Below are 26,095 nucleotides of genomic sequence, written 5' to 3'. Positions count from 1 at the left end.
ATATGTTCAAAATGTAAAAAAATGTTGATAGTTAAATGCTGTTCTTCTCAAGTGTGTAGTAGTTTATAAAACTGGAAGCTCAGTATATTCCAAGAACATGTACCTAAGTCTCAGTTCAGACTTTCAAATATAGGTCCAACCTTGTTATACACAAATTTTTTTATACATGGATTTGACTCAATGTGAATGGTCACTTCAAATGAGAAGGAATGTGCTGATCCCTGGAGAAGGGGAAAAACGCATCCTTTTAAAATCACAGTTTTAAAAACTGCTTTTCTTACTGTTGTTGAGAGTCATGCAAGCAATTACAGGTATAACCTAATTATCCTTGGATTTTTCACTGTGAAAAAATCCAGATTTTTCTATCTCAATGCAATGAGAAGGGCCCTTTAAATTAAAGGAAAACAGTTGTTTAACAATAGCCTCATTAATGGAAGAGAGGGCAGCATTCTCTCTCCAAGCACTTAGAACAGCTTCACTACAAGGCAAGAGAGCCCTCTCTTCCCCCTGAGCACGTGAAAGAAAGATAATCGATTTGCATTGGTGAAGGGAGGGGTCTGTGGCTTGAAGTGAAGCCTTTCTAAGCACCTGGAGGGAGACTGATGGATGGATTGTCTGCCTAATGACTCTGACTTATATCACAAAGGTCAGCAAGGCTGTTTTTAAATTGCCTGGCAAAGGGACATTGTTATTTAAATGGATTTGCTTTAATGCGATTTTTGCTATTCACTTGAGATCTGAGAATGGAACCTTTTTGAAAAAGGAGACTCAAACTGTACATCCAAGGTTTGGGAACAGGGTCTCTACCCTTCCTCTCTTTCTTTAATCAGGGCTATCAGAGTGATTTTAGACATTTACCTGATTTCATTTTAATTCAGTTTAGTGATGACCAGGGCTTTTTTTGTAATAGAACACACCTGAATGGCATTCCTGCACCTTTTTTTATGCAGTCCCCTGCAGGAAAAAATGACTGGAGCCCTATGGAAAGTGAAAGTGAGCCGTAGCTGGTGTGGAAGATCAGGTGAAGGAGAATGCAAGGCTACCAGAATGGTCCTGATCCTATGCACCTGGAACTAAACAAGTGCTCCAGAAAGCAGCCTTCCCCCCCCCCAAAAGGATCAAAACAGAGGATTCAGCTGATAAGGTGAACCTTTTTGAGACTTGCGAAGCCAGATGGATCATGACAATGATCTGGTTTAAACAGAAGTTCTTAAATTGAACTGGGCACTGGGTAGGGCTGAAAACCTTACCGGTTTTGGAGGGGGGGGGTGTTATTGCAGGCTACAGAGGAAATTCACTTGGTGGAACAGGGCTGGTTTCTGCCTATTTAATTATTTGTTTTACTTTAATTATTTATACTTATTTATTTTAATTTGCCTGATGATGTCACTTCCACCATGACATCACTTCTGGTGGGTCTTGGACAGATAATTGTTCTAAAAAGTGGGTCCTAGTGCTAAAAGTTTGAGAACTGATGCAATAAGGTGTTAGTAAGTTGACACCCTTGGGGGGGTGACACCACTAGTGACCAAAATCACTAAAATCATAATTTGGAAGAATAATACCATCATGATTGATATATATATATAAATCAATGCGTAATTTCATGCAGAATGTGTTCTATCTTTGTTCTATCAAAAGGTACAGCCAAAAAACCAGTGGGGGTGGAGTGATGGTACATCACCACACCCACCACCTGGGTATTGCCCCGCCCACTGCATGGGGAGTGACGCACTGGCATCCCTCACCAGGTGACATGAATCCTAGTGATGCCAATGAGCCCTGTTGACTATTTTGGGGCTTACTTCTGAGTAGACATGCCTAGGATTGGGTATTAAGTCCAGGCAGAGAGGTCCTGATTGAGAGCGAGGGAGGCAGGAGCAGGCAAGCAGGTAGGAAGCGAGCAAGTCTGCTGAGCCACCAGCACAAGAACTGGCTGGCTAAAAGGGTCCTGGTGCCACAGTTGCCTGCAACTCCCCAAAGCGACCCTCCTTGCCTTGTCCTTTGCCTTTCAGGGGAAGGGCTTTGGGCCACAATCCTATCCACACTTACCTGGGAGTAAGCCCCGTTGACTATAGTGGGGCTTACTTCTGAGTAGACATATTGCCTAGGATTGGGCTTTTGGTCACACTCTTTTTTCTTAAATACAGAAGCAGGCAATTGGTGCTTCTCCCCACCCCACTCCCTCCCACAGGCACACTCCCCTCCCCAAATCTCATAATGGCAGTCAGCACCTCTCTTACTGTCCCTCCCTTCACTCCTCCTTATCTTTCAAAGGTCCAGAACCACTTTCTTCACATTCTCCCCTCCACTCCAGCTGAATCCTGCACTTCTTTCAATCATGTGTCTTCATTGCCCCTCTCCCCACTGTGTGCTCAGCCTGCCCTCTCTTTGCCAGCACTTTCTGGCATTACACTAATAACATTTTTCCTCCTTTCCAGAATCACATATGCTCCAAACTTCATACTCTCTGAACTTCTTGTGAGTCTTTGGCTGCAATCCTAACCACCTTTCCTGAGAGTAAGCCCCATTGAACAAAATAGGCCTTACTTCTGAGTAGACCTGGTTAGGATTGTGCCCTTTGTCATGTAATGATTTAATTGTATTAATTATATTAATTAAAAATTACTCGTAATGTAGTAATTTAATGTAAGTAAACAACTAGTAGTGTGCCTTGACAATTTTAGTGCCTTGTCAATATGCCCTGAGCTGAAAAAGACTGAAAATGGTTGTTCTGGAACATTTGTTTAGTTCCACATTCATTGGATCAGATTTATGGTGGCCTAATGTTCCCCTTTGCCTGGCCTTTGATAAGAGCTGAGGCACAGTCACTTACCCGCAAGTAAATGCTCATGTATGGCTCAGGATGCAATTCTATCCACACTTACCTGGGAGTAAGTCCCATTGACTATATTGGAATCACTTCTGAGTAGACATGCATAGGATTGGGCTCTTTCCATTGGGCTCAATCCATATTCCTTGTCAGTTTCTCAATCCACCAAAAATTGGACTGTGACCCACTGGTGGGTTCCGGCTCACAGTTTGGGAACCATTGCTATAGTCTGATCCATAAACTCTAGTTCCACTTCAGAGTCTGAGACAACATATTTGGCTATCTTTACATTCTTCTTGCTTAACACCTTTGCAGTAGCCTTGGGAAGTAATTCCCAAGTGGACACTGAGTAGCTAACGAGTGGTTCTGAAGCAGCAAGAAGAATTTCATATACAAATAAACATGTAACTATTCCAGGAGCTGTTGAAATCATGCCATCTGAAATTATCCTGGTCTATTGACAGGCTGGATGTGCTATGCAAGGCAGATTCCCAATTATTTTAAGTCTTGCAAATCAAAGTCAACATGAAGATGCTAAGATACCGAAATGGTAATTTAAGTATAAAAGCTATGTAGTGATGCATTCTGCAAGTTTAATTATCAGTCTTGCCTGAGCAACTAAACCACATGGGCCTGTGTCTTATACTGAGTACATGCTGTGTTTCTGTTATACATTTACTGAAAGTGCTATACTTCCAACAATTGAGAATTGCTGGAAGTAAGGGCTTTGTAGAGCGCTGACACATATCTCAAGCACTTGAGATGTAAATATAGGAATATAGACCAAGGTTGCTAATCCACAGGTACAATCTTTAGAAGTACTATAGCAGAGTCACTGAAAGAAGGAAAGAATATGAATTAAAAGTCAAAGTTTGAAAACTGTAGTAAAACATTAACATGAACACTATGTCCTTCCATCAGAGCACTCCAGCAATAATTTATTCCAGATTCTGCATATTATAAAAAGCCCTTATTGTTTCAAGAGCCCTTATTGTTTTAGAACCAGTGTTCTAAACAATTTATAACTGTAGTTCTACACCATTTTTTGCAGATTCAAAAGATACAATTCTGTATATATCTTGGCTTCTCAATACCACAGTACATAGAGTCAGTTTAGACTCCCATACAAGTGAGGAAAGAAGACAGACAAGGGACTTGTACTGCTTCTCTTACTTACATGGCAATGTTTGAAGTGGGACTTACAGGTTTCACCTAGGGGGAGTTCTGTGAACTCTATATAGCCCTGGAAGCTCACAGATGTCATGCTGGTTGACATCAGCATGTCCCACTTCCCATAGTCCTGCAGAAGAGCTTCATTTCTCATTTCTGTGTAATGAAGAAACTGGCTTTGAGAAAATGCAGAAAACTATATGGAAGTTATAAATATATTTCTTCATATGATCTGACATGCTTTGGGATATCCCAATTTGGCTCTTGTTGAGATTCTTTTTCTTCACAGATTTATCTTACTTCATAAATTTCTAAAGCTCTCCTTGAGCTAATGAAGAGTAATGTTTCTTTTTTCAGAAGGATAAGGAAGGCCCAATTTTCAGTAGGAAAATATAAAAAGTTTGAAGAAATATTACTTGGATCTAAGTGTTGTGAGAGGCAAAACAAAAAACAAAACCTCACACTAACCTGTATCAACTACAGGTATAACCTAATTATCCATTGATTTTTTTTTTTTACCAGCAGTTTTATCTCAATGCAATAAGAAGGGCCCTTTAAATCAAAGGAAAAAAGACATTTAACAATAGCCTCCTTAAGGGGGGAGAGGGCAGCCAGTAGGCAATCCATTAACCACTCTCTCTGGGCACTTAGAATAGCTTCACTCCCTGCCAAGCAACCCCTCCCTTTCCTCTGAGCATGTGAAAGAATGCAAGTCATTATCACCTCCTCTATTCCTTCCCTGTGCTGGGCTACTGGGGAAGGGAGAGGTAGCTGCCTTGGAGTAAAGCCTTTCTAAGTGTCTGGAGAGAGAATGATTGCCTCTTAGTGCATTACTAAAGATCAGGACAACTCTTCTTTAATTGCTGAGCAAAAGGCCATTGTTTTTGAAATGGATTTGCTATAGTACAATTTTTGCCATCCATGTGAGTTCTGGGAACGGAACCCTTGAGAATAACAAGACTCAACCTGGACTAGGGTAAAACTTGCTCATATCAGTAAAGATGCTGTAGGTACTTTCTGAGGTACCTACCTGTCTCAAATCCAGGCATACATACATATGTTTCTAAACACGTGAATAATAATTCAAATTACAGTATCTGAAACTCTCTAATTAGTCAAAGTATTACAGAGCACCAGGAAGTAAATATGATTACAGGTTGATCCTCATTATTCGCATGGATTCTGTTCCAAGCACTCAGTGGATGGCAAAAAAAACAAACACAAAAAAACACACTATAGCAAATCAATTTAAAAAACAAAGTTTCTTTGCTCTGGTGACTTAAAAACAGCCTTGCTGACCTTTGAGATGTAAGGTAAGAGTCATTAACAAGACAATCCATCAATCAGTTGTCCTCCAAGTTAGCCCCTCCCTTCACCAATGCAAAGGGATCACCTTTCTTTCACATACTGGGGGGGGGGAAGGGAGGGGTCTGCTGGAGAGAGGATTGATGGATTGTCAGCCAGCTGCTCCCCCCCCTCTCATTAACAAGGCTACAGGACTGTTCAGTTTTTTTAACTGATTTTAAAGGGGTGCATTTTCCCCTTCTCCAGGGGTCAGCACATTCCTTCTCATTTGCAGGGCCCATTCATGTTGAGTCAAATCTGTGTATAAAAATCCATATATAAATAGTCTAGACCTGTATAAGATTATAATTCAAGATTATGAGACAAATTTCTGTCCAAGAAATTGACAATATTTACCTAACAGCCCAATCCTATTGGACACTTACCACAGTGGATCTCATCATCCATCACAGCAAGTGCTCCTGCAGCACAATAAACATTGTGCTGCTGTTGCACAAGTTAGATCCATTAGCCCAAATGGCCAGAGGTTCTGAGCATTCACTAGAGATGGACCCAGCCCACGTAGGAGCAGGTGAGGCGTTGGCAGGAGTGTATCATGGGTCGTTCGGGGGGAGAATCAAGGAGTGGGAGAACGGAGGGGCAGAAGGAGCTTGATTTTGGCAGCAGAAGCACATGCTGAATCTTATATCCATTTTCCTAGCCCAACATGACCCCTGCCACTCCTTGGACCTTCACCAGCAAAGTAGTTGGTGTAGGTCCAAGGAGACCCACTGAAGGCTAGGTGGCCTACGAAAGGTAAGTTAATGCAGCACAGCATGCAGCATATGGTCCATCAGCATGGCTGCATAGCATAAAATGGTGGGGGATAGGATTGGGTTGTAAGCTTTATAAAAGGAAACTTTCATCTGAATGGTATATGAAGTATCCCACTTTAATGAAGATACACACCCCAATCCTATTGGGCTGTCCTGTTGGCAGAACCAGCTCTCCAGCAACACTGACTGTCTTAAGAAGCTGTAAAGCACGCTCTAGCAGTGCGCTCTTCTGAAGCATTCTCATGTACAACATTGCCAGACTGCTGGCAGCCCGCCAGAGCAGGCAAGTCAGTGCAGGAGGTGAGGGGGTGGGGGACAAAACTGGGTGGGAAAGAATAGGGCAGGGAGGTTGTGGAAGGGGGTGGATCTGACAGCAATGGCATGCGCTAGATACTATCCTGATCTTTCATTTATGCATATTTCTTCTGATGCTCATAAAACAGTTTCGGCCATCAGAACATTAAATGCATTCTCACCACCTTATGTTAGTTATGTTGTTTCAAAATTCCATCAACACATTTATATTGAGATTGAAATGGTTTTTTTTAAAAAAGTAATCACATCTCATTTTTATTTTAGCTTTTCAATTCTCTTTTCAATTACTTTGCTTACTTCCACTAAGTTTTCCTAAAACATATTCATTTAAACAGTGTTAGTTCTGTCCACTGTGCTGCCCCAGAGCAAGACTTGAAGTGCCACCCCCCTTTTAAGGCCTCGAGTGGGAGGCCAGAAGGGACATTTTAAGGCCCTTTGAAGGCCATGAAGGCGACACGTAGCCTCCCCAAGACCTTCTAAGGCAGAGGTGTCAAACATAAGGCCCGCTGGCTAGATGCGGTCCCCAGAAGCTTTATACCTGGCCCTCGGGCTCTTCAAGCACTACCATCAGTTCTCACAGCTGCTGAGCTGGGCTGAGGTATCACTGCTAAAGGCCAGCCCACATGGTAATTGGGCTCTCCTGCATTTAGAAAACATGCTCAAGATTTGTGTATTTTCTCTTCCACAATTTGCATCCGAGCTCCTAAGTGAGAAAAAAGTGCTTATTTCTGGTCATCACTTGCTTAATTACATCACTTCTGGCCCCCAGCAGGCATAATAAATGCTATTCAGTACACTGTATGAAATGAGTGACACCCCTGTTCTAAGGAATTTGGAGGATCTTAAAATGTAACATGGCCTCTACCCCCCAGCCGTGTCCCCTGGCAGTACATGCACCTGCTGACCCTCCTAGGTAGGCCAGTGGGTTTAAGCAACAATTCAGTAGGAGTTTTCCATTTAAGGTCCCAATCCTATCCAAATTTCGAGTGCCGGTGCAGCCGCAATGCAGCCCCGAGGAGAGGGAACAAACATTGCCTTACCTGGAGGAGGCCTCCATGGCTGCCCCCTGACCACAGGATGCAGTGCATGCCCCATTGGCACGGCTGCACCAGTGCTGAAAAGTTGGATAGGATTTGGCCCTAAATCTTCTAAAAATAATTTTATTTTTTTGAAAGCAAATCTAATGATATTGATTATGATTACTTTCTAATGATATCTAATGATATTGAAATAATGATTACTTTCTATTAATAGTTTATAGGCAAAAATTATATTCAGGTTTAAGATAAAAACCTGTAGGTTTCCAAAGCACTTTTAAAGGAAACTTGTGTTAGGAGCATTCAATACTATATTAAAATATCTGTGATTTGATATTTTCTGGTACGTAGTAGCAAAATGTTAACAATTACTGAAGTGATGTTATCAGTCATCACATTGTATATGCTTATCCTTTTGAATAAATATTAAAGTCTTGTTTTTATTTTTAATTACAGCGCTCTCTGGGGGGTTTCCCCTAGCAACCACTACTTAAGTTGGTATGGAAGTTGCAACTTCCCTGCTGGCAGCTTGTCTATGACCTTCACCAGTTGATTGAAATGCAAAAATTCTCTCCACAGGGAGGTTGTACTCCAAGTCCATTCAGTTGCAGTTCTAGCCCACCACACAGCTGATCCTGATAGTCATGCCATATTCTGATGAGCTATATGAGGCAGATTTGATAGGTAGTGGAATATAGTCTGCTGGGAAGCAGCAGAAATGTAGTCAGACTACATTTAACTCACATACACTTCCCCCTCCATATTTACATTATTTTCTATCTCAAAAAGAAAGAAAAAAGCATTATTGCTCTGTTCTACAGTTCCTGACTAACAGCCCAATCATATGCATATCTATTCAGAAGTAAGTCCCATTAGAATCAATGGGGCTTACTCCCAGGAAAGTGTGGATAGGATTGGGCTGTAAATATGCAGTCATTAAAGGTGCCTTACTGTAGTTTATTTTTATTTGAAAAAGCAAAACATCTGTATTCTGTAGTAAGACTTACAGAACTTGACAATATTTTTGTTATTATTGAAAATACAATGCAAAACGATAATTTGCAATCCTAATCTTATTCTTGACTTTCACTGCTTTAAATAGTGGCAGTTAATTGTACACAGCTGTTTGACTATGCATGTTCTGAAATGGCTCCACATCCTATTACTCTTTCTGATAAAGGGGGGAAACAGTGTTTTGTATGGGGGGAGCATGCAAAAACAAAATAGACATAAAACTCAATATCATTTGAATGACCCTTTATGCAATACAGGGAACATGCTTTTTTCTGACAGAGATTAAAACATTTTATATAGTGAAATACTGTGAGATTATCAGTGTAAATAAAGGAAAATGCAATCATATGCACTTAGTATAATGTCCAGTTGCACTACTATACACAGGTGTTAAACTCATTTCACCTGTACACAGGTGTTAAACTGTTTAAACTCATAAACAGCAGGCCGAATAGTATTCATGGTATTTGAGGGTCGGATGTCACAACATTAATCAGGAAGTGATGTCCTTAAGCAAGGATGACCACATCCACTTTGTTCTCACATAGAAATTCATTAGTTGCCAATGACAGACAAGAAAATATGCAAATCTTGATCATATTTTCAAGAGAGCCCAATTATCATGCTGGAAGAGCCCAGTTATCACAATTATGGGCTGTCCTTTCAGCAGCACTGCTTCTGCTGAGCCATCACTTCACAGCTTAGCAGCTCAGAGGTGTTCTGCAAAGTGAAGACATTAGCAATGCTACTGAAAGTGCAACCTGTGTGATAGCTGGGCTCTCCCAGTACCTTGGTAGCATCTCCCACTTTTACCACACTTGGTCTGCTCTGCAGTAGCATTCCTTGCCTTCTGAGGCCTCATTCTGTCTCTCCATCCCAGCACCTCAGCAGAAGTGGCACTGCTAAAAGGGCAGTGCTGGGAGACCCAATTATCAGGTGGGCTGAATAAAGAGCTTCCATGGGCTGCATTCAACCTGCAGGCCTTATGCTTAACACCCCTGATCTAATTGAACAGGATACTGCAAGTACAGTAGAATGTAAATACTCACAGATGCATAAACAAATATGAAGCCATATTTGTCTTGCTATACAATTTATACATGAGGGGGGGCTTTTGTTAACTTTGAAAGAGTAACTAACCCTGACAGCTAAACAATAAATGATACTGCTTTTTTGAAAGCTCCCTAGGAAGCCCTTTCTGTTAATTGTTCATTTACCAATGCATCTTTGTTAGGCAATCTGCACTGCATTCAGTTAAAAGGAATCAGAAAGCCATATTATATTGAGTAAAAATATGAAAATTACATGGCACATTGTCCAAATAACATATTTAATTACCAAAATTAAAATATTACTTGGAGCAGGAAAAGCAACCTTTTGACCTGGTGTAAAATTCACATATATAATAGAAACTTTGGAAGAAAAACGTGCTTCTAAAGCTTAGACAGATGTAGGAAGGCTAGAAATTTAAATTCTGTTCATAAGATCAATCTCACAAGCGCAGAATACAACTTTGCATGTATGAACACACTGTAGACCTAATATTAAGCAATTAAAATTCTTCATTTGGCAAGTGATACAAAGCATTCATATCTAAATGGAATGGCTGGAAGGGAACAGATTTCATTCAATTCTTTCCTGTGGCTTAATAACACATCAAATCTGAAAGAGGATAGATAAATTGTCTGGCAGCGTTTCCAACAGAGGTGACTTGATTACTCAAATACACCTGATTGGTTTCTCAATTTCTTATATTCTCTGCACACCTGTGTCTACAAAAAGCTAGTGTGAAGATATGATTTTTTGCAATATAAATATGTAAATACACATGCCTTTAAACAAATGGCTAAATCTGTGTCCTGGCCATGCTTTCCCCAGAAATGTCTCAGCACACTTATGCTGACAGCAAACAATCACTTGGTTAAGATATCTTTAATTCTTCTGGTTTGTAAGGTCAACAAAATATCATGTTGGTACAACTGCTTAACAATATTCAGGAGGTGTTTGCACATGAAGTTCTGCAGTGGCCTTTATTTACTTACAGGCAGATAAAGATCAGAACCACTTAAGTCCTCTCCAAACAACTTGCAACTGACTATGGGCGCAATCCTACCCTGCACTGGAACAGGCAAGCCAAGAGGCTTGCGCTGTATCCAGCTCAGGATAGGGGCCCAAGGCTGCTCAGCCAAAGGCAGTGGGGAACTTTTCCCCTTACCCCTGGGTAAGGCACCCTGGCCCCAATGGGTCTCCCTGGACTTGCACCACCTCCTTCTTTCTTACATGACAGTAGAGATGGATGGTTTCCGTTAATGTCTTTTCCAGACTTTGTTGAATACATTCTATACAGATCTCAAAAATCTGTACCAATGTGAAGTTGCTGGAGGTCTGGGGGCTAAGCCCTGCATGTGCTCCCGCTGCTTACTGGGGATGAATAATGGGGTAGTGACTCCTCCACTCTCTCCAACAGTGAATGGAGGAATTTATGACAGTGACAGGCACTGGGGGTTCAGGAAGTCAGAATGACTGGATGGCTTCTTATGGGTGTGGGCATGTTGCCGCTGCCTAATCTGGTTGAACTCCAATCCACCCTCTTCTCCAAATATTAAGAAGCATTTTTAGCTGGGGGAATGGTTAACATTACTTAAGCAGTCAGATTCATGAATTACATTTTCCTTGATTCCGAAGTCAGCAGAAATGCTGGGCTCTTGGGACAGATATCCCTACTGAACTTTCCACCAATTATTTTCACCCAGTAATTGAAAACCTGGAGATATATTCTAGGAACTACAGGACAGAAATTCAACAGCATAGCCCCTTTCCAAAAGAGCTCCTCAGAAAACAATAAAGCACTAACAGTGATAATTACCACTACTCCTCTGCAAGCAATTAGTGTCAATATAGACAAGAATGTAGACCATTTCTGAATATCTGCATTATATAACTCCTACCAATCTCTCTCTTATGCTTAAATCCCATCCCCCATGAGCCTAGGAGATGCAACTGTGCTAACAGAGCACATGCTGAATTCTGTGGTGAAGGAGCAACCAAATGGTCCTGGAGAGGTAAGTAAAAATATATTTACTTACCTCTCTATAAGCCACTTGGCTGTCAATGAGTCTCCTTGGACCTATGCCAGCTACTTAGCTGGCACAAGTCTGAGGAGGCTCAGGGAATATGTTGGGTAGGGAAAAGGAGGATAGGATTCTGGTGTGCACCACTGCCACCGAGATTCACCTCCTCCCAACCCAGCCCTTCCACCACCGTACCTGCTCTGTCACGGCCTAGGTGAGCTGTTGGCACATGCGTGGGGCTTCTGGCCATTTGTGCCAGCAATCTCATAGTGTATGATACTGGTGCACCTTTTGCAAGGACACACGAGGACTTAAGCCCGACTGGGCTGCCTTTTTTTTCCAGTTTGCCTGCTACTATGGGAACTATTTTGTAAATTTAATTAAAAATACTTCTTGTAGCGAAAGTCAGTTTATGAATCAGTAAAACATATTAAGGGTAACTAAAAAAAAATTACAAGTGTCCATTGTCCCATACACACATTAACACATCCTCACAACATCCCTGTGAGGTAGGGAATTTCTATTCACTAATTTTACAAGGGAAAAAATAGAGTAAAAAATAAGTGAATTGGCACATTCTCACAGCACAAAACATGCTTTTCCACCAGTTTTTTGTGGGAAATGTCAATTTGAAATAGATACAGAACAACAAGTACATAACTGCTGTTTTAACAGACAAAATCTTGATCCGATAAAATGGTTTATTTGAAAGTACAGTTGCAGATATGACAGATTTTCCAGAACTAGAAGTTTGCCTGAAAGGTGGAAACTGGCAAGTGGGGCTCCAAGGTGCTACTAAAGAGATTTGAATTTCATGAATATTTGTGAAAAATTGTAATTATGTATTTTCCGAGTTGAATTATTAAGACTGCAAATTGTATGGGCACTTACTAAAAGAAGGTACCACTTATTTCTGAGTAAGTATTCCTAAGACTGCACTATAAGTAAAAAGGAGTCTAGATCATGTACAAGCAGAGGGGAGAGAAATTCTAAGTGTGCATAGAATGCACAGTATGAATAAACAAAAGCTAATTAGATTTTGCATGGGATGGCAGGTTGAAAATACGTATTTCTGAGTCACACAAAATAAATGTATGGCAAGCTGACAGGTTTAAACTGGAAATGTTATGGGGAAAAAATGAGGCAACAAAAATCAATATGATTTTCATTAATGCTAAGAGATTTCAGTTTGTGTTTACCCACTTTTAATTTTTATTTAGGGGCATTATCCAGAGCAAAACATGTACCTTGAAGTCTATACTGTACTGTAAATAAAGTGGCTGCCATTTGCTGACCATTTAAGCAAGTTAGCATAGGCACTGGGAACGCTCATTGTTAGCAGGGTTCTGTTAGTAGCAGTAGTTGCAAACATACATGTTTGCGAAGAGCAACTCACAATTTGTGCATAGTTGAGTCTTCGAAAATGAGCAAATTTGCTCTCAATATCTCGCCAGCGCTTGCTGAGCTGTATCAGGGTTGGTTCCACTGCTTTTGCAGCCCCATCCTTAGACAAGCGATCAGCTTGCCTCTGTACCGCATTCAGCTCTTCTTTCTTCTTCTCCAATTCTCGATCAATTTCCTATTGAGCAAAATCAATACAGGGCCCAGGACAATTAGCTAACTAGATCAATCCTAATAATGAGCAAAATATGTCAGATTTTTTTCCCCCACTTTATTGTTACAAACAAAAAGAAAAGCACTTATTTTTAAATGTTAGTTTACATTTAGACAAAATAAACATAGGTGAGTCTTGGGTTATCCAGTAGATTGATTTTAGAGATTTAAGGGACTAGGTGTATTCTGGAAAGGTGGCTAAGCAGGCCAAAGTACTAACTAACTAATTATACCTAGCGTAGTGTGATAGTTAACTGGAAAGATCACTTTAATGCATAGGAACCACAAATTAAATATTCACAGTGATTGTCAGTTGCATGGCTAGAGCTTTTTAAAAAAAAATTATTGCAGGAACTTCAAAAGAGAATGAAGCAAAAGAAGACGATTCAAAATAAATGAGGCCATACTTTGACAACATATAAGTAAATCGTTAGAATTTTGACAATGATGTATGAATATGTTCTGATGAAAGTGAATGTGCTAACATGAAAAAGTGTTCATCCATATACCGATAAGTCATTTGCTCATCTGGAATAAAGATACAAAATCAATTAATTTTTTAAATCAAAACAGTTGAGGTTTCTTAAAAACAGTACACTTGATATATGCAAATAAAACATATTATTATTATTATTTTTTAACTGTTGTATGCTAGATATAACATTTACAAAGATACAAGAATAAAATAAATTCACATCTTCCAATAAGTGTGACCTAAATTATTTAAATCATATAGAGTATTGTCCCCTATAATTCTATGTGTAAATACAGAGAGATAAAGACACACACAATCACAGACACATATAATTTATTTTAAAAACAAAATACAACTCTCCTTTTAAAGCAATATTACCTTCAGCTTCTGTTCATCTTGAGGATCTGGTAGACTCGCTAACTTTTTCTCAATATCATCCAGCCATGTCATCAGATCATCCGCCTGCCTCTTATATTGGTACCATTGATGAGAAATCTCCAAAGCCTTTTTCCTTCTTTGAGACCTCAGATCCTGTTCATAGTGCAGACATTATTAGAATTGCAATGAAAGGCTTATATGATAAATGATAACACACATATCTAATGAAGGATAGGGACAAGGGGGTAAAAATGGACAATACAAAAAGATCCATTACATTTTTAAAAATTAGCTTTCGATATGCATCTATTATGTACTGCTGAATACAGCCTGCATATTTTCTTATCCTTCTAAGCAGGCAATGTTCACTTTCAAGACACTGATAAATGCCACATCTATTCAAAAATTTAACACACATTTTAAGTAATATTTACATTTTGAGCAAAATGCTGATGTTTAAAAATATGCATGAATTGTTAGAAACATCCTTAGGCCAATCTAACTGCAAATGTTTTATTGTTTCACCCAGCAGGCTACTGATATTAACTCTATGTGTACTGAAAGATGACTGAAAATGAAATATCGCTGCAACAGAAAACTTAAATTGATTTACAAATAAAAAATGCTAGTTCATAATTATAATGAACATTGATTATGGTGATTTCTCCTTGCATTGTATTTGAACATGAATAACACAATAAATAATAGATATAAAATATTACAATTAGTGGCATTGCTAAGAGGGTGCGGGGGGTGCGGGCCACACTGGTGTCACGCCCTGGGGGAGTGATGCACCCTAGGGGGGCGATGCGCTAAAATCGTGCCTGCACAAGCTACCATGTCATGCCATACACCGTTGGATGCAGAATGACCAGCGGAACACAATGCAAAAAATCCCGTTGAGATCAATCCTTTCCTTCAAAAGTTATGGCCAAAAAACCAGAAGGAAAAAATGTATGGAGCCCTATGGAAAGTGAGCCGTATCGCGCGTTTACTCATGAGTAGGCATACTTGCCATAGTCTGTCAGAAAGGTTAGGCTGAGAGGACTCTAACGACACCAGAATGGTCCTGATCCAGTAAATGCAGCCCCCAAAAAACACCCGAGAAGGAGGTCCCTATTCAGCCCTATGGAAAGCAAGTGAAACCACGTGGCTGTGTTTACTCACGAGTAGGCACACTTGCCTTAGTCCGTCAGAAAGGGCAGGCTGAGAGGACTCCAACAATGTCAGAATGGTCATGATCCAATGAATGCAGCCCCAAAAACACCTGAGGAGGAGGTCCCTCCCCCCCCAGCTGCGAGTGTATGGAGCCCTATGGGAAGTGAAGCAGCCTCACGTAGCATTTACTTGTGAGTAGGCATACATGCCTTGGCTAGTAGTCAGGCCAGGCAAAGAATGTGAGGACACCAGAATGGTCCCAACCCGATGGGACTGGAGTGCAATAAAAGCCCCAGAAGGCAGCCCCCCCCCCACCAGAAAGGACCAACAAAGAGGCCTGAACTGGTAAGGGGAAAGTTTTCTATTTTGCACTTGCAAAGTTTCCCCTCACAGCCCAATCCTACCCACACTTTCCTGGGAGTAAGCCCCATTGACTCTAATGGGATTTACTTCTGAGTAGACAGGCATAGGATTGGGCTCTCAGACTTGTAAAGCCAGGTGGGTGTTTGTATTGATGTGCTTGAAATAGAAGGACTGGGCACTGGGGAGGGCTGGAAATCTCACTGATTCTTTTTGGGGGTGTTATTGCAGGCAGACTACAGAGAAAACTCACTTGGTTGGACAGGACTGGCTCCCCCTTATTTAATTATTTCTTTTATTTTAATTTAACTATTTATAATTATTTATTTTAATTTGCTTGATGATGTCACTTCTGGCCATGACATCACTTCCAATGGGTCCTGGACAGACTGTCATTCTAAAAAGTGGGCCCTGGGGCTAAAAGTATGAGAACTGCTGCAATAAGGTGTTAGTAAGTTGACACAGGTGTGTGTGTATGAGAGAGACTCCACAAGTTTTCCAAATCACTAAAATCAGAATTTGGAGGAATAATCCCATCATGTTATATATCAATCAATGTGTAATTTCATGCAGAACGCAATGAAACAAACCACACTGAAATATCTGTGTTCTATCAAAAGGTACTGCCAAAAAATCAGTGGGGGCAGGGTAATGGTACATCACCACGCCCACCATCTGGGATTGGTGTTGCCCCACCCACTGCATGGGGTGACGTGCAGGCCTCCCGCACCAGGTAACGCGAATCCTAGTGACGCCATTGATTACAATTAACACTTTTTATCCATTTTACAGATAAAAAGTAGGAACTGAAATACGTAGAAAAGATATTGTTGCTGTTTTATAAATGTTACAGTTTAGTTAAATATATTTTCTTTCCCTAACAATTTATTTTTCAAAATAAATTTGCTTAAACTATTCAAAATTCATTTTAGCTTTATCTGTAAAAGCTTATCACTCTTACTGAATCATCAAAATGAGGAAACGAAATACATTAGCCCATTAGAAATCTTTGTAAACATTGCCAGTTATAATTGGATCGATAACATGGATCTGAAAGCCATTTACTATAATTAAAGGCAATACATTACAGCTTTGTGTAAAACCCAAGTGAAAATATGAATCACATATACACAGTTTCTTCAATGAAAGGAAATGAAATGCATGTTAAGTTCTCATAATTTTAAGTTCTCTTGTGCAATAAAAAACAATAAGGGTTATCCCTTCATCAGACTTTTAAAAAGTGTCAAATTTGAGCAGCAACATGTGAAAATCTCCTAATGTATGAACATTACATATTTATTTACAGGACAACAAGTGAAATCCAGGACTTCCTAATTATTAGGAATAGTGCTGTAGCTCAGTGGCATGGTAGAAAAGGTCTCAATACAGTCATGTGCCGCTTAACCACAGGGATGCAGACAGGCATCCTTGTTGTCAAGTGAGGCTTGATGCTATGTGAAGCAATCAGATACTGCTACTCTTATATCTGTTGTAAAAGCATTTAAGTGCAAGTAAATAGTACTTAACTATGAGGCTTTGTAGAGAGAAACATAATCAATTGCATTTCAAATAATGCATTGTATACTGTATGCCACGCTAGTCACCAATTGGCCACTACATCTGTTGGTTGGGTTCCTGCTTTCTATGGTGAAGTGAAGTTAAAGAGCTATAGCTAAGAGGAACTAATGACAGGTTTCAGTGCCCCTTCCTTAAATTCTGAACTTAAAATTGCATTTATTTGGGCAATACAATAATGTCAAAAGGAGTTTAAGAATGTGTGAAATAAATTATATCCTATACCTTGAGAGCGTTATGTTTGGTCTGTAATAAATGTTGTTTTGTTTTAATTTCTTCTCTTTTTCTTTCATCTGTGATTGTTTGGTGAAGTACTTCTCCTCGATGAAGCAGTTCTTTTACAGTACCCTCGTTATCTTCACTCTGATTAAGAAAAAAACACAGCAATCAATATTTATCTCCTAATATAAAAAAATCTCTCAATCCATCTCTGGTCCTTAAACAATTTTTTATTTCTAATCATCATCTTGTTATGTATATAGGACAGTTAGGATGCATTATGTTTTACACAGTTACCAATGGGTCCCTACTCCAGAAAATTTAAATCTAAAATTTGATATTGAATGGGTAAATAGAGAGAGGTGAGGGTAAACAAAGGAATATGCTTTCAGATTTGTTACACATACTTGGCTTCAAATTCAGAAGGAGCCAAGTAGCTGTGGCTGCTTGTGCCACGGTACACTGCATTCTGTGGGGCCAGGGATGTCTTCTCAAGGTAGGGAATATTTGTTTCCTTGCATCATGTCAACCCCTGGCAGCCGCTATAGGTCTACTCGGATCTGGAGCATCTCAATCACTGGTGCAAATCTGAGTAGACCCGTGCAGGGCTTTCAGGTGTGGGAGAGGGAACAGGATACAGTGGCAGCCTTCTTCGCTGTCCCTGCACACACCCTGGTGTCTTTAGTGGTGTGGTTCCTGTCCAACTACAGATCCATTGCTTCAAGAACACAGGAACTGCTGGCGTCATCCGCCAGAGTCTCAGCCACCAGCTCAGCTGGCCAGCTTAGTTCCAGGCAAATACACCTGAGAATTCTTAAAGGAGAGCATGCAACTTCCCTAACTACCACAAAGTGATGCCCACACTCAAGCAAGACCCTACTGAGTTTGGGTGCCCCTGACCTTCCCAGAGCATCCACTGCATGCAGAGAGCAAAAGGGGGCAGTATTGCACAGGCACTCAGCGATCCAGTGGTGTGCAGGCTTGTGTGCAGGGGACTGGACAAATTTCTGGAGGAAAGGTTCATCACAAGTTACAAGTCATTGGTAGGTATATGCAAGGTAGAGGTAGGCTGCCTCTGATTGCCAGATGCAAGTTAGGGCACCAGGATGCAGGTTGTGTCTGTTGTCTAGTGTGTTCCCTGAAGCATTTGGTGGGCCACTGTGAGATACAGGAAGCTACATAAGCCACAAGATACAGTGGGGCTCTTCTTATGTTCTTATGTGAAGGAAGTGGGGTGGGATACTGAGAGGCAGCAGCCTGCCAAGTCCAGGGCCCATACTCAGATGATAGCTGTCTCCTTATCTCTCTCATGCTTCTGCTCTTGTCTCCCCAGCCTTGCTGAGTATGCAGCAGCATCCTGCTTTTTCCAAAAAAAATTTTTTTTTTTAAATGAGCCACTACAGAGGACAGGTAAAGTTGGGAGATTATGGGGCAGGAGAGGAAGAAAAGAAATTTATTCCACAGTCAGGTCAGAGAATTGTTTTGTGGCACTTCTTCGACTGGGTTCAACTTGTCTTCAACAACCTTGGATTAGGTTGCTATAAAGTCTCTCTCTTGCCATTACCTTGAGAGCATTATGTTTGGTCAATATGCATACTAGTAAAAGGAGGAAAACTGACAATTATCTCTTGGCAATTCAAACCAGATCTACTGGAATGTTGGTGGGGCGGGTCCTGCTGGATGATGCTTATTGCATATATATTGCACATTTTGTTAAATTATAATGCTGTAAACCTGTGTGCACTTACCTGGAAGCTACATCAAACCTAGTGGGACTTCATCCTTTGCTTTAGAACATTTGAAGTAAATAATGAGAGAGTCTCTTTGAGTGTATATTTCATATACTTTTACAGGATTATTGATTTAATAGGCAATTATTCATTGTGAGTGAACAACAACTTATTATGGATGGAGCCCCATATTAAAGGCCTATCTAGTTCAACATTCTATTTCCCACAGCTGCCAACAAGATGCATTTTTGAAGTCCACAAACAGGGCAAAAAGGTAACTGGGCAGGAATTTGCCCCACAGCAACTGATATTCAGAGGTTTACTGCCTTTTTAAAAATAAATCTATGTGCTTGGTGCTGCCTCCACACAGACAAATGTGAATTTTGCATCCCAGTCTCCCAAGAGTTTGCCTGAGTTGCATGGCTCTAAATCCTTAAAAGACAAATAAAAATGCCTGATACGATCTGGTACCCTGGGGCCACGGCTATGTGACTGTGACAGGGGTATGTCTACAGGGGTTGTCATGGAGAGCTCCTACACTTCAAAATGTACCAGTACACCACTGCACATTTTTGAACAGAGTCCCTCTAAGTGTCCCATCAGTAATGTTATAAGCATATGCATGGAAAGTAGTTAAATTGCAATTTACAATATCAACCATTTCATCAGGAGGTCCATTTAATTTCTTTGTCCTGCTGTTTGAAGCCATAAAGGTTTGTTCCTAAAGGGAATGGAGCCTAGCTCCTCAATGTCTGAACTGAATCACTGCCCCAAGGGTTGGCGGACCCATGAGAATGATGTGGAATATGGCAGAGTGGACTGCAGACAAAGGGGGAAATCAATGGAAAGCACAGTTCCTTTCCACATGTGCTAAAAACCTTTGTCTCCAAAACATTATTGTTAAAACATATTAATAACAAGTACATAATTATCTGACAATTTATTTTGAGTGCAAATACAACTGCACTCTCATCCCTGCATTCCAGAGACAGGGTACGATGATTTCAAATACCTGAAGAGAGAAACAGGTAACTTTTTAAAAAAGGATTAGTTCAAATCAAACATTAATTTTTTGTTGAAAACATTCTCACCTTCTGAAAACTCTTCATACCTCTGACATTAAAGTTAGAATTCAGCATGAGATTAAATGAGAAATCTGGACATTATTCCAGCACAAATCTCCTTTCAATGTTGGACAAAATCCTATTATGTAGTACAATGCACCTGTCATTTACTTCTGTAATGACAATTTCAATATTTCTTTTGTTACAGACTCTTTTCCTGTTTCTGATGATTACTCAGAGCAAATAATTAAAAAATATAGTTTATAGAAGGTAACCATAAAATATATTGCTAAAACTACTAGGAATCAGAGCTATAAATACTAAGTGCAGCACTACAATTTTATAACAGCTTGACAGAATAACAATGTGTAAACTGTCTGAAGAGTCAAATGCAAAACGTAGAGGTTTCTAATTTCTGCTTGAGTATTTATTCCATTTTCATTCCCAGTTCATTCATACTTCCATCACAACCAATTTACCATATCTTTATTGAAGTCTTCCTCTTTCAGATTCACCCCCTGCTGAATTTCAGCCTCCAGTGGTTCAAGCAATTTTTGTATATCGAAGTTAAACTGCTCCAGTTCCTTCAAAGGAATGAAGGGCTTTAAAAAAAAGATGGTTGGAAAGGGGGGGGGGAAGGAATAGAAGATTTTTAATTTTGCATCACGCACTTTTTATTGCCAGCATAAACCAAAGTGACATTATCAGCTTTGCCCCCCCCAACTGTTAAATTAATTACATTTCAAATATTCACCCCCTGCTGAATTTCAAATATTTTACAAAAAAGCGTATAGGTAATATAACTAACAGTAGTACCTCAATTGATCTCTCTTTATTTACTGTTCTCACTTAGCAACGTTTTTAATCTTACAGAAAGAGCTTCATCAAAATATATAAAAACATACTAAATCATTAAAATGAAAAAGAATTATTAAAACTATATAAAAGTCAAAAAATATAAACAACGACTAAACAATCAATATAAACATATTTGCTCATAACTTCTGTGGCAATGTAGCCAATACCCTTAATGAATATATATCTGATTTACAATGAAAGCACTTAAGGAGCAAACTAACACATGTTTAGTGGCGGAAAGCAGTTAAGTATCTGTTGTATATAATACTATTACAATGATCATTGTGAAAAGGATGGATATTATGGTTAACTCTTGGTTCATATATGTGATGTTTTTGGGGCAATCGTATGAATATATATGTGATGCTGCTTATCATATTGATTGGGATTCCAATCCTGAGCTTGTCGCGCCAGCTTCCCACTGGCACTTACTGCTGCAAACGTGCCATAAGGCACATTTGCGAGGCTTACCGCCGGGCCAGTGCCCGTGTTAGCCCAGCGATGGTTGGCGCTGGGCTAGCACCGGATGGGCGCCTGGCCTCTGCCGCTCAGCGGTCGTAGATACCGCTGAGCCGCGGCACAGTAAGCGGGAGCAGGGAGGGGGGATGGGGAGGAGGCGTTCCAGGGAGGGGGGAGGCAGGCGGCGAGAGAGCAGGGAGGAGGCCTGACAGGGAGGTGGGACAGGCCTGACAGGCCTGACAGGGAGGCGGGAGGTGTACTGGGGGAGGGAGGGAGGCAGGTCCAGTGGAGCTCTGCTCCACTGGATCCTGCGTGTTTGTTTGAGGCTTGGTGCCCTACATGAACACCTTTACCTTACTGCCGGCCTTTTGGTTGGCGGTAACTTAAGTAGCCCCATCATGGGGCTACTTCCCTTACCCAGGAGGAGGGGATGAAGGTCCCCTTCTCCCAAGCTGCCACCTGCAGCTGTTTTCGGTGCCGCCAAAGCTGCACTCCCCGGGCAGCTCAGGATTGGGCTGTCAATCTAATCAATATGATAAGCAACATCACATATATATTCATGTGCCCTGTTTATCTGTTTATTCAAGCTACGGTGCAATCCTAACTTTGGGCTGAGGTAGCACAGTTGTCCCTGCACCAGCTCATGCTGTAACATGCCAGCAGCGCCAGCTCAACGGCCTGCATCAGCCTGCTGGTGCCACATCCTATCCCAGTGCTGGCTGGCACAGGTAAGATTGCATGGGTCAGCATGGGGGCTGGGAGAGAGCATTTTGGAGGCAGGGAGAGGCATTTCTGGACAGAGGGGCAGAATGAGGGGAGGATTGGGCCAAGAAGGGGAGAAGGATATGCAGAAGCCTCTGCTGTATCCTAATCCTTTCCTGTCCTTTCGGCTGTATCCTAACTCCCTTCCCAGGCCACGAAGCCCTACATGGAGCTTTCCAGATTCATGCCAGCTATACGTTTGAAACAAGCAGGATGGTGGAGTGTGTGGCTCCTGGCATTCATTTCAAAACACCCAGATGAAGCAAAAGGGGAGGGAGGTTGCAGTGCAGCTGAAAGTAAGGAGGAAGGGGGCATAGGGGCTCCTCCTCCTGACTTTCTTGTTGGGTACTGATGCTTCTTGATGCTCTACCACTGTGACCAAACTTGTATGAAATTCAAAGGTTGTGTAAATGTAAAGTTGCCCAGAAAACCTACAAAGTGTATTTTAAATTTCAAAAGTTCTTAAAAACAAAAACAAGAGAATATTAATTTAAAGAAAGTTGAATGGGAGAGATCAACCTCTTCAGGGTGCATAGAGATACCTGCCAGTACAATTGCTCAAATAGAATGCATACCATGAATTAGGAAAGGTACCAACCACTACAAGAGGGTGCTGGTGTAGTTAACAAGCAGAGTCAAAGTAGTAATGAAAGGAAAGAGAACTTCCTCTAAAAAGTGGAAACGCTGCTTCAATGATGAGAACAAAAAAGAAATACAAACTCTTGCAAAACAAATTGCGTTTACAATAAAGCAAGAGAAGGATTTGAGGAGTATATTGCTAACAGATATTACAAACAAACAATAATGTAGTCATTTGGAAACATAATAAACAGGGAACCAGCATATCTGGTTGAGTGATTAGACAACAAACGTGTGAAAGAATAACTGCAGCATATTAGGGATATTTTACAGATGCTAAATGAACTCTTCGTATCAGTCTTCACAGCAGAAGATACTAGACAAAGAGTTTGTCCAGTGGTTGAATGATTTTTGCCAAGGAAGGCACCTGAAGAACTGTCAAACAGAAGTAGAAAGAGATGCTCTAGAGCAGGAGAAAACAGTGGCAGGGGGCCCTGCAATCCTCTTCTGATTGTTTCCCTTCTATGACAGCAACCAAACCTTCACTTGGCCTCTGCCACTTCTACGCTATCTATGTTAATAGGTGGATGGACAAGGAGGCAGAAATGGAGACAGAGTTGGGTGGGGTTGAACATGAGGGCAATAACTAACTAAACGAACGAACGAACTAAATAAATAAATAAAGGTTCACAGAAAATTTGCATTCCAATTTAGGCTCCAATTTGTCTCAGATCAGACATGTTGGTCTGACTCCGCTCAAGGCAGCTTCACACAGGCCTCAATTCTATCCCCTGCCACCAGCACCGATAAAGACATGTGCAGAAAGGTGCATGCTGTATACTTGCTTGAAGTGGTTGAAGGCAAATGGGAGGTAAATAAAAAGCATTTTTACTTATCTCCACATAAGCCCGTAGGGCGCCTATAGGAAGTGTACATGGTTCTTATCTTTATAACGACTTGGAAAGGTACATTAGGCTGAGAGTAAGAAACTAACACACAGTCACCTAGTGGACTTAATGGCTGAGTGGAGATTTGAACATGGATCTCTTCATAATTTGTCTACTTACTAAATCACACTGGCTCTTGATTTTTTATGTAGCATCCAGTGAAAGTACAGAGGAGTGATTTGCTTCTGAAACAGTGACAGTATCAACATGATGTAAGCCCGTGTGCACACACACAGAGATTTCTCTACTTCCATGTTTAAATTATACCACTTTGAGTTTCCCCACCCTGTTGCTACCTTCTGTTTTGGAAAATCTGCTCTCCAAAAGGAAGAATGCCCATTTTGTTAAGCTGTATTTACCATGTACGCATAGCTCCACATGGGACCACTTCTTCCTACCTTTTCACTTTTAATTCTTTGTGATATGGCTGCAAATCGTTGGTTGAGCTCTGTCAGCTTAGGCTCGACTACTTTCCTGCAATGATCTCCACGGTTTGTCATCAACTCTACTGCTTGGTCGCGCACAGAGTCCACCTTTGGACGCATATCATTCAGCTCAGTCTTTAAGCGCTACAGTCCATGAGTAAGAGACAGGGCTTGAAGTTAGTAATAAATGCAGGAAGAAAGAAAAAGAGAGAAAGAGAGAGTGTGCAAAGGAATAAGGAGCAAAACCATTCAGCAATCTTTAAACAAATGCCTTGATCTAAGCTTTTAGTTGTGTAGCTCTGGACTCTCCATGATTAGCTTTTTCGTATTTTCAGGCTGACAAGAGACAGTGTGAGAGAAGAAGAATGTACACAATTAAAGACCTATGAAAAGCATCTTGAAGAACCCGACATACATATTTTTCTTGGCTAGTTCTTGGGATAATACAATCATCAGCTGGAGAAATAATATCAGAGTAGTGGGAGCTTTATCCTTGAACCATTTTCACATATGTATCACATATGTGATAAATATGTACACAGAAAGGAGGTTAACGTCTAAAAGAAAAAATCCTAGGAGTATTCTTTGTCATCTTAAAATTAAGACCAAAGGCCTAATGTTAAATCACTGATTGCCTAGAAAAACAGAACAAAGGTTTCAGGTGTACCTTGAGGAAAACAACAGCCATCCCTGGACTAATAGGGTGAATTACTGCCCAATCCTGAAGAGAGCGAGCCAGCTTACTGCTGCCGCACACTGTCACAAACATGCCGCAAGGCACACTTGCGGGTCCGATCGGCTGGTAAGCACCGGTGCTAGCCCAGTGCTGGCTGGTGCTGGGCTAGCGCCGGGTGGCCAAAGGAGCTCTGCCGCTCGGTGGCTGCGTTGACCACCGAGCAGCAGAGAGGTAAGTGGGGGCATGGGGAGGCGGGGAGGAGGCATTATGGGGAGGGCGGAGACAGGCGGAGGGTGGAGAGGAAGCATTCTGGGGGGAGAGCAGAGAGGAAGGGAGGCAGGACCAGTGGAGCTTTGCTGGTAGGATCACTCTTACTGGGATCCAATTATTCAGCATAGAACAAATTTCTTAAATCTTTTGGGAAGTCTGTTAATTCTAGTTTCTCTCTGCTCCCCTTTCCTCACCGCTTTACTGGTACCGTGTCGGCTCACCGCCCAACATTGAGGTTCTTGATTCTCTGCCAACCTTTGGGTTGCCAGAGAATCAAATAGCCCCATTGTGGGGCTACTCACTTTACTCAGGGGAAGGGGACAAAAGTCCCCTTCTCTCAAGGAGCAACTGGCGGCTCCCTGGAGTGCACTGGATGTGGCAGCAGCCATTTTCAGCACCACTGCAGCCCTGAGCCCCGGGCAGCTCAGGATTGGTCTATGAGGCATTTGTAAAATGAAAGGCATACCCTAATTGCTATCCACATCTATAGTATGCCTTTCTTGACAAGTCTATGTTCCTGAATCAGTTATCCAGGCATCTAGCACTAACTATGCAACATTCACATTTATTCTATCCAGAAGCAATTAGAAGTACCTTGTTAATTTCAAATGTACAGCATTACACATAAGTCAGAAGAGTGCATCATTGGCATGCTCCAGTCTGGAAAGTTGAAACTCAGTGGCAAGCCACAATCTCTGAACCTCAGTCACTCAATCTGTAATATGGCCTACCTTGCAAAAATTACTGAGATCATGGATATCAAGTGCTTAACAGGGCTTAGGAATAGGTCTATATCAATATTATTATTCAATGAATAAATTAGGACTCCAGAAGATATTATGTAAAAGAGAAACAACTTCCCGTAGTTTCTTCAATTTTATTTTTAAAAATAGAGTTAGTATCTCTTTGTATTCATCCTAAGGCTCTAAAATATTTTCATTTCATATCACGTTCCATGGCATTATGATGGTGGAAAAAGAAAATAC

General features: G+C 41.0%; 1 protein-coding gene across 4 annotated transcripts in view; it reads right to left on the bottom strand.

Annotated features, from left to right (window-relative positions):
• DMD (dystrophin) overlaps nt 1-26,095 on the bottom strand; it is a 1,248,719-nt gene that overhangs the window by 745,734 nt on the left and 476,890 nt on the right. For all 4 annotated transcript variants that reach the window (XM_066619666.1, XM_066619670.1, XM_066619667.1 and 1 more), the window contains 5 exons: nt 24,137-24,307; nt 20,613-20,735; nt 17,346-17,483; nt 14,028-14,180; nt 12,957-13,139 (listed from right to left, as the gene is read on the bottom strand). In XM_066619666.1, the coding sequence (XP_066475763.1) occupies nt 12,957-13,139; nt 14,028-14,180; nt 17,346-17,483; nt 20,613-20,735; nt 24,137-24,307 (768 nt within the window). The remainder of the gene's footprint in view (nt 1-12,956; nt 13,140-14,027; nt 14,181-17,345; nt 17,484-20,612; nt 20,736-24,136; nt 24,308-26,095) is intronic.

The sequence above is a fragment of the Tiliqua scincoides genome, chromosome 3, assembly GCF_035046505.1.
Source record: "Tiliqua scincoides isolate rTilSci1 chromosome 3, rTilSci1.hap2, whole genome shotgun sequence".
Lineage (NCBI taxonomy): Eukaryota > Metazoa > Chordata > Lepidosauria > Squamata > Scincidae > Tiliqua > Tiliqua scincoides.
This window is presented reverse-complemented; position numbering and strand designations above follow the sequence as displayed.